This window comes from Rhodnius prolixus, unplaced genomic scaffold (genome assembly GCF_049639745.1).
Source record: "Rhodnius prolixus isolate KJV_2025 unplaced genomic scaffold, Rpr scaffold_7, whole genome shotgun sequence".
Classification (NCBI taxonomy): Eukaryota; Metazoa; Arthropoda; class Insecta; order Hemiptera; family Reduviidae; genus Rhodnius; species Rhodnius prolixus.
Window position 1 is genome coordinate 1625855 of NW_027411582.1, and position 14095 is coordinate 1639949.

Below are 14095 nucleotides of genomic sequence, written 5' to 3' on the forward strand. Positions count from 1 at the left end.
TAAACATTATTTAATTTTTAAAATTAAATTTTGAGCTTTTTAACATTTTTATTGTTCAAATTATTTAAGAAACAAAATTTTAAATAGATCTTTCGGCCATACATTTTAGAAGCCACTCTTTTATAAAGTCGTAATACATATCTTTGATGCCTTAACATAGATGTAAGAGAAAATACTAAAAGACAAGAACCGAATAATTAATCATGGTTAGAAAATTCCATTATACAAAACTTAAAAAACGTAATTGACAGATTCAGGTAAAGGTAGCTAATTTTTTTGTTAAAAACTTTGATTAACTAAAGTAATGCCAAAGTATCGATTTGAACATACCGTAGATCTTGCAAACCTACTTCAATGAGCTTGGAAATAACCTGACGTTTTGTTTGGGTAGGTTAAAATTTTTATTTTATAGTGAACACTTAACTCGAATATGGATGAAGTAAAAAAATTAGAACACTTGTCACTTGTGTCTAAAGTTTGTACAGAACTTGAAAATCATCTTGGTTTAAACGATAAAGACTTAGGTAAGGGTTGAACATTGCTGAGATAATTTGCATTTCATTTTATTGCGTATGTTTTTAGGTTTACAATCGCATTTTATGTTTCAGCTGAATTCATTATTAATCTTGCAGAAAAGAATAATACTTTTGACTCTTTTAAGAAAGTACTAATAGAAAATGATGCAGAATTTTCTGTAAGTAATTTTTTTGTTTTGGTTTGTGACTGCGCAATGTTGTCAGTATTTTTAGAAATCTCTTCTTTAACTCTTTATAGGATTCCTTCATATCAAATTTACTACGTATTATACAACATATGCGCCCTAAAACTGACAAGACTAAGGTGAAGGAGTTGACAAAGCAGGATATGCTAAGTGCTAAATTTCCAGGTCTTGCTATACCGAATGATATTCGTGATGAGGAAAAAGAAAATAAGAAAAAGAAACTTAAAAAAGAACCTGTTGATACCATAGTAGAGGATGCTATGGCAGAACTTGAAGCACTTGCACCATCCAAGGAAAAGTAAGTTATTTACACTGCATTTTTCAGTTGTATCAAAATACTTGGACAGTGTTCGACAAAATTTTGTATTTAAAATATCTAATTGAGTTTTTTTGAGCGGGAGCCAAGATAAAAAAAACGTCTGTGGGAGTACTAATGTATTATAAAATAGAAGGTGTAGGTAGTGCGGGAACAGTTTCTTCCGGTGAATATTAAATGCTATATCCTTTGATATTGATAATTACCTTGAAGTGTAGCACGAATATTTTTAAATGAATTGAGAACAAATGTAGCAATAAATAATCATTAGAATTCCTCTGAAAATGAAATATTTCAGTTCTAAGAACTTGTAACCCCAATAAATTACGAACTAGATTTGTTGTAATGTTCACCAAATAAGTGTCGTTGGACAAACTTACTTAGTGTAATAAAGTTCAAATTATTAAATATCCCCACACTCAGTTAAAAAATTCTTTCAGAAGATGTTTCCAACAAATGTTTTGAGTTTGATGTTTTCATTTTGTATGAGTAGGGAATATAATGGTACTAAGAAATCAAATGAAATAGCTTTCATTTAAAAAACAGAAATCTTATAGAAACATTCTGAATGTTCTTATTGTACTTTTGGTCGTTCTGTTTTCCTCCAGTAATTAGAAATTTTATCCATTCTTAAAATTGATATCCGACATGATTGCAATAATAATTCCAGGATAGCTACAGTATAAAATACAACTTTTCAATATCAGTATGTAGATTTACAACTTTTTACTGTTTCTGTTTTCAGCGATTAGATAAACCGTATCTTTTTGTAAACATTTATTTTCTGCTGGGGTTTGCTCTCCTAAACGATCAATGAAGATATCTTTTTTATAAAAGTGTCCTTTTATATTGAAAGCAAATAAGCGTTTTAATAAAGTTAATGTTTTCTTAAAGGTTGAAATGATTTTGCCTCATGTTTTATTTTAGTGGAGGAAAGAAGGCTGAAGCGGTTTCCCCGCCATTAGATAAAAAGAAATCTAAAAATGAAAGAAGAAGTAGAAGTAAGGAGAAAAAGAAGAGGAGTCCTAGCAAGGAAAGGAACAGCGAGAGGAGAAGTAGAAGTAAGGAGAAAAAGAAGAGAAGTCGTAGCAGGGAGAGGAACAGCGATAGGTTAAGGTCGAGGAATAGGAGCAAGGAACGCAGAAGGAGCAGGAGTCGTGAGCGAAGGAATAGAAGCAGAGATAGGAGAAGTAGAAGTAAGGAGAGGAGTCGCTCCAGAAGGAGTACAAGCCGTAGCAAGTATAGAAGCCAAAGTAGGCACAGAAGTCGTAGCAGGAACCGTCTTAGGAGTTGCAGTAGAGACAGAAAACGAGGAAATGATTGGAAAAAACGGCAGGAAGAAGAGCAGTAAGTATTCTTATTTGATTCATTGGTAAGCTTTGAAGACAATTTGGTTTTAGATAGCTTTTGATGCAGCTATCTATACAGCCAGCTTAATCGTGAGATCTAGTTTTTCAATTTGTAGTAAAATTTAAGAGGTTCTTCCGGTTAATCGATTGTGTCCAATACCTTTAGCGGATGTCAAATTTAAACTTTTGGCTATTTTTATTTTTTTACGATGAACACTTGCATACGACACTTACAGATCATTTAGAGACCATTTTGTAAAAACCACTATTTGGTATTCGCGGGAGTCGTGAAAACGGTATACCCCATGGAATCTTCAAATCGAAAATATAAGTACGTTTACAATACCTTCCTGGCTAATAGAGTAAGAGGAAGTAACTAGAGAAAAAGTTGTATTTCTCACCAGTTATTTGATTATCCATTGTTTTGATTAAGTGTAAAGAATAACTGTGCCTCTTTGATAGCAAATCCAAAGGTGATGAACCCCTAGAACCTGAAATTGGAAAGATCTACCATGGAAAAGTTGCCAATATTGTCTCATTTGGATGCTTTGTCCAACTGGAAGGACTGAAAAGAAGATTTGAAGGCTTGGTACACATTTCCCAGCTGAGAAGAGAAGGAAGAGTAACCACTGTATCCGATGTTGTATCTAGAGGCATGAAGGTTATGGTAGGTATATCTACGAGTATTGTTCATCGTCAACTATTTTAAGTTAGTTTTTCTGTTTTCTTTTATATTTTAAAATTATGAATCTGTCTGCAGGTGAAAGTTTTATCAGTAACTGGCCAAAAGGTAGCGCTATCCATGAAAGATGTGGACCAAGAATCTGGTATAGATCTTAATCCGACTGAAGCTCATCCTTATAAAGAACGGTAAATCTCAAATTTACAAATTTGAAGTAGATTTCTTGCTTTAGTGTAGTTTTCATTCTGCAAATTAATTATTGCTTTTGCTTGTTTGTGTATGTGTATGTTAACAGCGAAGAAGAAGCTACAATGAGAAATCCCGACAGGCCGACGACACTTTTAGAATTGGGCTCCTTTGATGAAGATGATGATTTTCAAAGTAGAAAAAGGGTTAATAGGATATCATCGCCGGAAAAATGGGAAATTAAACAGGTGAAAATTCTGTTTCTGGAATTTTTTATTTAACCCTGAATTTCGGGGATTATTTTTTACTTTCTCTCGTAGCAGTAAGTAAAAGAAAGATTTCTGATCTTATCAAATTTTCATTTTGACTTTCTACTAAATATATCTAAAAATATCCATCTTGAGGCCCCCCTCAATCCAAACAATATGTCACAATGACTGGCTTACTATCTGCGAGGTTACCCTAACTCAATAACGAAAATTTCCAGTAAGTTCAAAGTTTAGATGCCTCTATTAGAACCGACAATAACCTTTTGGACTAAATCTTCAGTTGAAAAGGTTACTATATTGAATCGATTTTTCTGGAAAACAGCTGTTACTATTTCCTTTAAACTTGCTATACAGAATGGGAAAAAAGTAGTTCTGCTACTTTTATTTGAAACAATTGTGGTCTAAAGCCATAGTTCAGTGTAAGTAATGTATATGAAGTTGATACTTACGAAATATTAATAAGTATTAACATTTATTTCAAATTTGAAAAAATGGCTAATCGAAATTTTCATTTTCATTCGATTTTTTTAATCGATTTTTTCGAAAATGTCTTCAATGTAAACAGCTACAACAGTTTACAGCTAATTTTATTTAATATATTGTGCGTTTCAAGAAAATTAAATTATGTAATCTATCTGTAATCTAAAAGATAGTCGTGTGAGTGTTCCACAACAGTTTATTTAGACAATTATTAAAACTTATTGATTTTCCATAGATGTTGTCGGCCGCATGCATAGATAAAAGTGAACTACCAGATTTTGACGATGAAACCGGTTTATTACCTAAAGAAACATCTGAAGAAGAAGATATAGAAATAGAGATGGTCGAAGAAGAACCACCATTCTTAAGCGGTCATGGACGCAACCTTCACGATCTATCACCGGTTAGGATAGTGAAGAATCCTGATGGATCGTTGGCTCAAGCGGCTATGATGCAGAGTGCTCTAGCCAAGGAACGACGAGAGCAGAAGATGTTGAACAGGGAACAAGAAATGGACGGTCTGCCAACTGGATTAAATAAAAACTGGATTGATCCTTTGCCAGAGAGTAAGTATGGTTTGAAAGGATTATTTTATTAATTAGTTACAGTAAGTACAGACCCTACTAAAACCGTAAATTTGTAGTCATTCCAACATTGGAAATTTTTACTTCGTCTTATCTAGTGTGGTAAGAGGAAGTATGGCAATCGTGTTTCAAAATTTCTACTTCGAGTTTTCATCACCAGAAATGTGCGTTTCGAGACCTTTTGAGTGGTATTGAGTCCAAAAAGTTGGTATTTACACATTGGTTCGTGATTGCCTCTCTAAATAACGACCGATCACCGTCGATTAAATTTGAATTTGGTTGAGATGCCACCACGTAATGATAAGGTTTCAGGCAAAATCAGCTGACCGACAGTTACTGGAATTTGTTCGTTTTTGAAATTCGTGGATTTGTATAATTTTGTAATTAACTTAAACTTGAACTTGAAATTTACGTAATGTACATTTATAAACCTTCATTTTTCCCCCCCAGACGATGGACGCACTTTGGCTGCAAATATGAGAGGAATCGGTCTTACCAACCAGGATCTACCTGAGTGGAAGAAACATGTTATCGGCGGCAAGAAGAGCTCATTTGGAATGAAAACCAACATGACGCTGTTGGAGCAGAGACAAAGCCTACCAATATACAAACTCAAAGATGAACTCATTAAGGTAAGGTTTATCGCACCAAGATATAACTTCATACGTAATCGCGTATAAGCTGCGCGACAAAAACGTTGCCTATAATCCAGGAAGTGTAAAATTTCAGCCTTGAACTTTTTACAGTTTATGATTTCAATAGAGAAAAAAGGACTTAAGAAGTTTAGTAGAGGTTCCGCCTTGTATCCAACTCATGTTTCCGCACATGTTCTTTGGGATTAAATCTGAACAAAGTGTTGGCAAGATGAAATTTAAACCTGTTTTTATTTTAGAAAGGTGAGACAAATCTTGCAAAAATTGTTCGAGTATTATCTTTTATAAGATGGTGCCAGGATTACCGTTCTGAAAGGGTTCCTACCTTGGATAAAAAGCAGAGATTGCTAAAAACCTAATGCCACATGCTAAACCGTATCATAACGACTAGTAAAATACGTCTCTAATCTTAAGCAGTAAACACAAAATTGTACCTTTATCACAACAGATGCTTTACTTAGACCACGATCTCCGTAACAGAAGCAGAGAAAGTAAAGTAATCGCCTATTTTTTCTGGCGGGGTTTTACGCCCAACTACCAAATTAGGTGTCGTGGACGGAGGCGACTAGCAAACGTACTTTACTGAATTTTTTTTTTATTAACCATTAAATAAAAATCCAAGGCCCCTAAGACCGGGGTAATCGAACCCAGTACCACAATACATATTAGCTTCGCAGGTCTCGCATCTAACCGCTCGGCTACCATGGCGCCTAACAGAAGCAGAGAAGAAGTTTTCAATCCGCGGATTTCTCACTTCTTTATGCTTACTGAAATTCTCTCCCTTTCAAAGTCGGTTAATTGCAAGCATTGCTTAACGAAAGTTGAATACTCTAATTTCTCATGAAATACCAGACAGAGTCTTGTTTATATGCGATCTTTTGTGTTTATATTTGATTTATAAAAATTTGTTAAAAAATTCTTCAACATTAAATTAATTAGTGCTAGAGGAATTTGTCTTCAATATTTATCCAAAGACTGATTATCTTATTGAATGGAACCTCTACGAAAACCTTAATTTGTTTTTTATCAGAATGAATTCTGCTGTTTTTGCCGTCATTTTCTCCATCACCCCTAATTTAAATAATTTAACTTTTTTTTTAGGCGGTCACAGAGAATCAAATTTTAATAGTTATCGGAGAGACCGGATCTGGGAAAACTACACAGATGACCCAGTATCTGGCAGAAGCTGGATTCACTTCTCGTGGTAAGATCGGCTGTACCCAGCCACGTAGGGTTGCCGCTATGTCAGTGGCGAAGAGAGTTGCCGAAGAATTTGGTTGCAGATTGGGCCAGGAAGTTGGTTATACTATTAGATTCGAGGACTGCACCAGTCAAGATACTGCCATCAAGTAAGGCGATTAGGTTTCCTGTATTGATGCTGGAAATCTTATTAAGGTTATAATTACTGCTCAGATTATTGATCCTTCAAAGTAATAAAATCCCTTCTCTCCTTTTTTTTTAAGATACATGACAGACGGTATGCTGTTAAGAGAATGTCTAGTCGATTTGGACTTGAAAAGTTATTCAGTCATAATGTTGGACGAGGCGCACGAAAGGACCATACATACGGACGTCCTGTTTGGTACGTATTCAATCATTTTTCTGATCTAGGCTGTTCTTCAAGCAGTTGACGAGAAAATTAGGCGAAAATAGGTCAAACGGAAAAACTTTTAGTTTTTAATTTTCAAGATTTTTTAAAATTGTGATTTGGCACGCATTATTGGGTAATATATGATAATAATAATATTTTTCTTAGAATCACATGTATACAAGTACCTTTTAATCTCCCTCAATCAGTCAGCTGTGCGAAGTGAATTTTCTACGCAACATCAACATTTGATAATAGAACCGAAACCCATCAATAACCTTTTAAATTTTTTTGCTACAATGGATGAAATACCACCTTGCTGTTGTTTTAACTCTTTAAGGCACACGATTTTAAAGAAAATAAAAGCCCTAGCTGCACAGAATTTCTTTTATTATAAAAAAATGGAAATAAACATTCAGTCCCATTATTTTCCATATGTAATCATCCCTCTCAAATAATCATCACTCTCGAAATACGGAAAAAAGAAAAGAAAAAATTAATACCATTTCAATAGTCCTTTTTTAGTGTGGGACACTGGTATTGTATAATACCACTATGCAACTAATACTTTATATGATGTTCGTTCAAACACAACTTTTTACCAAAACAAAGCGGAACTTTGCAGACAGTACAGCACTGTCCTTCAGCGCACTGTTCCTTGAAATGTTTAAGTTCCATGTTTTGACCCAATTTTTTATAAACAATATATGAATTAACAACAGCTGCATCCAAATAATAGAACAGTATGCGGTGCCACCATTTTTTACTATCGGTCAAGTTTATAATAAATATAAAAATTATTTCACTTATTTTCGCATTTACCTTTGGTGCACAGCACTGCCAACTGAATGAAAAACTTTAAATAACATATTAAGCTGTATGTATGATAACTTCAACTTTTCGAGGTGGGTTAAAATATATCCCACCATGCAGCAAAAGCTAAGCAAAGGGACAGTTTTTAACCCACCTAGCCGCAAAGAGTTAAAAGATTTTCCGAGGGAACCTATTCCTTTCTGTTTATCCTAGGATTAAAGGAAGTATTGTAATCGCGTAAACTTTCGAAATTGAATTATTAATGGAAATACATTATGTCTTAAGGGTTCTCTGAACACGAGAAAAAAATACTTGTGCCTGTCCTGGAATATTTGAGAATATCTCACAAAAACTAACAATAGCAAACTACAATTTTCTGACTTTTGACTTTTCACTGAAAACATCGTTAAATTTAAAAGAAATCTCTTAATCGGAAATCCGCTCATTTCAAAGTGCATTGTTCATCGATCTGTAAAGTGTACTTCATTGTACAGTTCGGTATTACAAACTGTGTACATGAGTGTAGAATAAGTTTTTTTGTTAATTCCAAGTTTGACTCAAATCTTAGAACTTTGGGAAACTTTCTCACATAGAAAGCAGTGCAAATCTTCGAATCCCTTTTTTTAGACTAGTTTGTTACCTTGAAATAAAATTAGTGTTTTGTTATTCTGTTTGCCGGAAAAATTTCGTAAAAAAAAAGGTAAAAAATAAAAACCATTAGATGTTAGATGTGATCTGAAAATAATCTAATTTGGTTGTCCAGGATTGTTGAAACAGGCCGTCCAAAAACGTGCCGAACTGAAACTGATAGTAACATCGGCCACTTTAGACGCTGTCAAATTTTCACAGTATTTCTTTGAAGCACCAATATTCACAATACCAGGTCGTACATTCCCAGTTGAAGTATTGTATACTAAAGAACCGGAGACTGATTATTTAGACGCCTCATTGATCACTGTGATGCAGATACATCTACGAGAACCTCCAGGAGATATCTTGCTCTTTCTAACAGGTCGGTTTACCTTCTTTTTTTTTTGCTCTATTGTCCTTAACTGTATCATAATAAATATATAATCCTCTAATGCATACATTATTGTGATTAACCTTTCAGGCCAAGAAGAGATCGATACAGCTTGTGAAATATTGTACGAAAGAATGAAATCCCTTGGACCAGATGTACCTGAATTAATTATTCTTCCCGTATATTCTGCTCTTCCCAGTGAAATGCAGACCAGGATATTCGAAGCTGCGCCACCTGGTTCCAGAAAAGTAAATCTAGCATAGTTTTTATAGTTAGATAACAACAACATTATCAAACATCAAATTTATTAAAAATTATTATTTTACAGGTAGTTATAGCTACAAATATCGCAGAAACTTCATTGACAATACATGGTATATTTTATGTAGTTGATCCAGGATTTGTAAAACAGAAAGTTTATAATTCTAAAACAGGAATGGATTCTTTAGTTGTTACACCAATTTCTCAAGTAAAGATTTTTTTATTTATTTTCTCTTTCTAATTTTAAGATGAATTGAGATTTTGTCAAACATTTTGACATTGATTTACTCAATTTAAGTGAATGCTTTAAAAAACCTATGAACCGAAATCTGAAAAGTTTCTATTTAGCTTTTTTATCAACATTTGAAAAAAAAAACAGAAAAAAATAGCTTTTGAATAACTTTTATTTTTTATTTTTACATTTTTTTGGTTCGCAATTGGCCCTCTTAGGGCATTACTTACTGTTTAAGAGGATAGAGCAGGCTTCTTGTTAATGTGAGGCTCACCTGTACCGTTTAATTTTTAAATGAGACGGTTTCTTCGAGATAAAGTACAAGAGCTCAAGTTATTGCATTGTATATAAATTGCAGATTAGGCTTTGACTGGAAAATCTAAGTATTAATAATAGTCACTCGTCTAAACTTAATACAAACGAGCCAGCCCTACTCGGTGAAAACCTTGCGAGACCTGCGAAGCTAATATGTATTGTGGTACTGGGTTCGATTCCCGGTCTCTAGGCCATGGATTTTATTTAATGGTTAATAAAAGAAATTTACCGTAAAGTATGTTTGCTAGTCGCCTCCGTCCACGACACCTAATTGGTAGTTAGACGTTAAGCCCCGCCTGAAAAAATAGGCGACTAGTTTACTTTACTTACGTACTTGGTGAAAAAATGCAATACATTAGTAGAATTTAATGTAGAATAATGGAATGCCCGCTTTGTAAGAATTAAGAAATCAATGTTTTTTACAGGCTCAAGCCAAACAGAGGGCAGGTCGTGCGGGCAGGACCGGTCCAGGAAAATGTTACCGACTGTATACTGAGAGAGCCTACAGAGACGAAATGTTACCAACACCGGTGCCCGAAATACAAAGAACTAATCTGGCCACAACTGTAAGAATGATTTTCCTACAATACACACGGAAAAAATCATGTATACTCTGTTGTAAATTTTATAAAGGAAAACTTGTCTAGTTTTCTTTGATCCTTGGATAGAAATTTTCAATCAGCGCCAGCTAGTTATTAGAAAAGCAGCACAAGATTCTCTTTGTCTACCGCCATCCAATTTTTTTTGGGCCTATTCCCCTTCTCGAACTTTTCTACTTTCCCTTACACTACCAATTAGAGAAGCTAATGAAATCGAGTAGCTTTTTGAGTTTTCAATGGAAAACTCCTTTTTGGAACCCTCTGCGTCCGGAAAAGTGGTTTTTCACAAATTGATCTCACTTTTCCACCGTGGGTGTTCTGTATTTGGCACCCATTGAATCTCAAAAACGAAAAAAATCACTGAAAGGTAAAAGTCGAGAATGGCTCCTATGATTGGAGTTGTTGTATATATGTATATGTGAAGATCTACAGCTTTAAGGGCACCCCCTGTAGATTAAGAGTAACTCCTCAGAGTGGGCGTGGTCACGCTTTTCTCTAAAGTGCCAAAATTCTATAATGTACGGTTCTATCTCTTGCGAACTATTATGGAGGCGAGAGTTAAAGTATGGTTCTTAAATTCCTCAAATGGAAGTTGAATCGTTTTTTGTAGAAAAATTCGTTTTTCGCGGTTCTATTCATTCAGAATAGAAACTGTTTAATGTTAGTCTAAGAATAAAACTAGATTCAAATGTCACCGTCCGAGTTTGGTGAGAATTTGTGTGTTAGTACCTTGAGTGTGGTAGAGAACAAGAGGAAGTCATGTGAGTATTCTGCTCCAGATCTGTAAATTATAAGATGGGAATTGTGATGCTGTTGCCTCTGTTCTATAGTTTCATCGTTTACGTATCTTACATGCGCAGTCAGGTTTGGATGTTTTTAAAGATAAAAATATGTCGAGCTAATTTGACAGTGTACGTCATACTGTAAGGTTCTTAGGCCCAATTTTTGATAAAAATTGTGTACTATTTATAATAGGCTAGCTCAGGGATCGGCAACCCGCGGCCCTTTTATCCAAATTTTGTGGCTCTTCAGGCTGTCCAAAATATATTGTACAGTTTAATTATATTGAAACAAATGAAAATTTAATTTATTAAAGTAAAGATATTTTTTCAAAAAGAATGTTAAATGAGATTTGGTTTGAAATTGAAAAGAATTATTTTAAAATAAAGTACGTAATTATATAAGACTGCCGCCATTTTCATTCAAACTCAGGTTTAGTTATTATTTATTTGTTTATTTACTTCGCAATAAATGAAAATAAATATATAAAACATTTAAATGTTATTGAATATCATAAAATAATAATTTGTGAATACAAATGATCTACACAGTTTTTGGTAAGATTTATTAAAATTATTTAAGAAGAAATGGCTCTCTACTTAAAATAGGTTGCCGACCCCTGGGCTAGCTGTATTTCCATGAACTCAACTATTTCTTAAAAGTAGTGTTTCAAGCGACAATTATTAAAAAAAAATACTAAAACCACATTTTAGGTTTTACAATTGAAAACGATGGGCATAAACGATCTTCTTCATTTTGATTTTATGGACGCCCCTCCTGTGGAAAGTTTAATAATGGCTTTAGAACAGTTACATTCACTCAGCGCTTTGGATGATGAAGGTCTGCTTACAAGACTTGGAAGAAGGGTATGCTTACACAGACAATAATAATTAAATCTTAAAAAGCATGACCAGCTGTAATGTTTATTTTTGTCTTTCTTAGATGGCCGAGTTTCCATTAGAACCAAATCTATCCAAAATGTTGATTATGTCGGTACATCTACAGTGTTCAGATGAAATATTAACCGTAGTCTCCATGCTCTCTGTACAGAATGTTTTCTATAGGTAAGCTTTTGTAATTTTTTTTCAATCGTATATTTAAAATTTTGTAGAGAAATTAAATGATTAATTGACATGCCCGGAGATTCGTTGAGGATGAAACTAAAGCCTTCCATGTTCTGTTAGATACCTGCAGGAAGTGTCTGTAATCTTTTTTTGAACAAGATTAATTTCAAGATTACAGAACAATAATCTTATTTAAACGTATTGATTCAAAATTCTTGTTGCCTTTTTTGGGGATTTGTGTTTTTCTAAGTGTAATTCAAAAATTTGATTTCTTAGGCCGAAAGATAAACAAGCTCTGGCAGATCAGAAGAAGGCAAAATTCAACCAAGCTGAAGGTGATCATCTTACATTATTGGCGGTGTACAACTCCTGGAAGAATAATAAATTCAGCAATGCATGGTGCTATGAGAACTTCGTTCAAATACGAACGTTGAAAAGAGCGCAGGATGTACGGAAACAGTTGCTTGGCATAATGGACAGGTGAGTGAAGTAGATTGAGGTAGTATTACAGAAAATTAGGTTCTGATTAATAGTGCTTTCTAAAAAGACAAACAATATTCAAAGATAAAGATGGATTTTTCTCTCAATTTTCCTCACAACAAAGTTGTAATGTGATTTTGTCTGATTTCTTACAGACACAAATTGGATGTAGTATCCGCTGGAAAGAATACGGTCAGGGTGCAGAAAGCAGTGTGTTCAGGATTTTTTAGAAACGCTGCTAAGAAAGATCCCCAAGAAGGATATCGAACCCTGGTGGACAGCCAGGTGGTCTACATACATCCGAGTAGTGCGCTCTTTAACAGACAGCCTGAATGGTAAGTGAACAGAATTCTATCTTCTTTTTTTTAACAACTGATCTCCTTAATATTCCTTGGATTTTCTGTTTTTGAGATAACGCGGTCAAACATAGAAACCATTTTTCAAAAAACCTAACTTCTTTCAAAACTCAATTTAGAAAATATGATAATGGTTTCCGTATTCCATCTTCTTATTAAGAGGTAAATCGTCATAAATAAAAGCGATAATTTCAAAATTAGCTGCCTTCAAGTGGTAATAGAGAAATCAAGTTGCCGGAATTGACAGGAAATTGATATTCATTCGCTGTTGGAACAACCGGAATCAGACTTCCTTCACCATCAACCCCAATTCTTGTCTTGTTTATTTATTTTATAAATTATACCCAAAAAAAAAAATAAAATAAAACATTGTTCTTGTATTTTATAGGGTCATTTATCACGAATTAGTGCAGACCACAAAGGAATATATGCGAGAAGTGACCACCATTGATCCAAAATGGTTGGTAGAATTTGCACCAGCATTTTTCAAATTTTCTGATCCAACTAAATTGAGTAAATTTAAGAAGAATCAACGATTAGAACCACTTTACAATAAATACGAAGAGCCGAACGCTTGGAGGATATCTCGTGTTCGCCGAAGAAGAAATTAAGCAAGCAATAAGTTTTTATTATTAATTGCTTGTTAATAAGTAAAAAGAATTTTGTAATTTAATACATGTAAATATTCGGAGTCTGTAAATATATTTAGTGTGTCCAGTTCTTTACTTAATTTGTAAATATGTAAATATTTACTATTATTTTTAATAAATTCTAGTAAAAATGCACAACTCTATTATTTAGTTTAATTTAATTTTCCAAAGTATTAATTCCTTTTTAACCAAATTTTATCCTTTTCTTAGAAAATTGGTTACAAAATTGTATAATTTGGTTGAAACAGTCATTAACTGCTTGAAAAAGAGTAGGTTTGCAATAAAGCGCAACTGTTGGCTTAAGAGTGATTTAAGTTCAAATAAATTACTGTAAGCAATCTATTAAACTGCTTGCTTATTCGTTAAAAAAAAAACAACAAAAAAACGATCCGTTTGATTTAAAGTTTAATTGAATTATAGTTTAATTTTAATGTCAATGAATATATAGTTTTCGTGACCGCAAATTGTTAAATGTAACTCAACCAACCCGCATAGCCACGCCCTGAAGAGAATATATTTGTCGAAACGTTGGCAAAAAGACCGAGTTGTTTTATTTGACCGATTCCTCGCAAATCTTCCATCCTAAGTTTTTAATGTCAATAATTGTCATTGAAAAAAGTGCTTCTTTATTTAAGAATAATCCTAGTTAATTACTTAATTTCATTGTTTTGTTAATTTTCCAAATTAAAACAGGCA

At 33.7% G+C, this 14095-nt stretch overlaps 1 protein-coding gene across 2 annotated transcripts; it reads left to right on the forward strand.

The window, feature by feature from the left end:
* The first annotated feature begins 27 nt into the window (after positions 1-27).
* pea (ATP-dependent RNA helicase pea) lies at positions 28-13540 on the forward strand. 2 transcript variants are annotated; one of them, XM_074113321.1, is made up of 21 exons: positions 28-257; positions 392-524; positions 609-694; positions 775-1019; positions 1965-2384; positions 2849-3053; positions 3147-3256; positions 3364-3502; positions 4239-4569; positions 5038-5219; positions 6342-6589; positions 6704-6822; positions 8405-8653; positions 8753-8910; positions 8991-9131; positions 9896-10036; positions 11563-11715; positions 11792-11913; positions 12190-12393; positions 12549-12728; positions 13138-13540. In XM_074113321.1, exons 2-21 carry the CDS (start codon positions 431-433, stop codon positions 13358-13360), a joined length of 3750 nt encoding a protein of 1249 aa, XP_073969422.1. In that variant the 5' UTR covers positions 28-257; positions 392-430; the 3' UTR covers positions 13361-13540. The 2 variants fall into 2 exon arrangements, with proteins under 2 accessions (XP_073969422.1, XP_073969421.1); XM_074113320.1 differs by lacking the exon at positions 28-257 and having other exon boundaries at positions 333-524.
* The last annotated feature ends 555 nt before the right edge of the window (positions 13541-14095 follow it).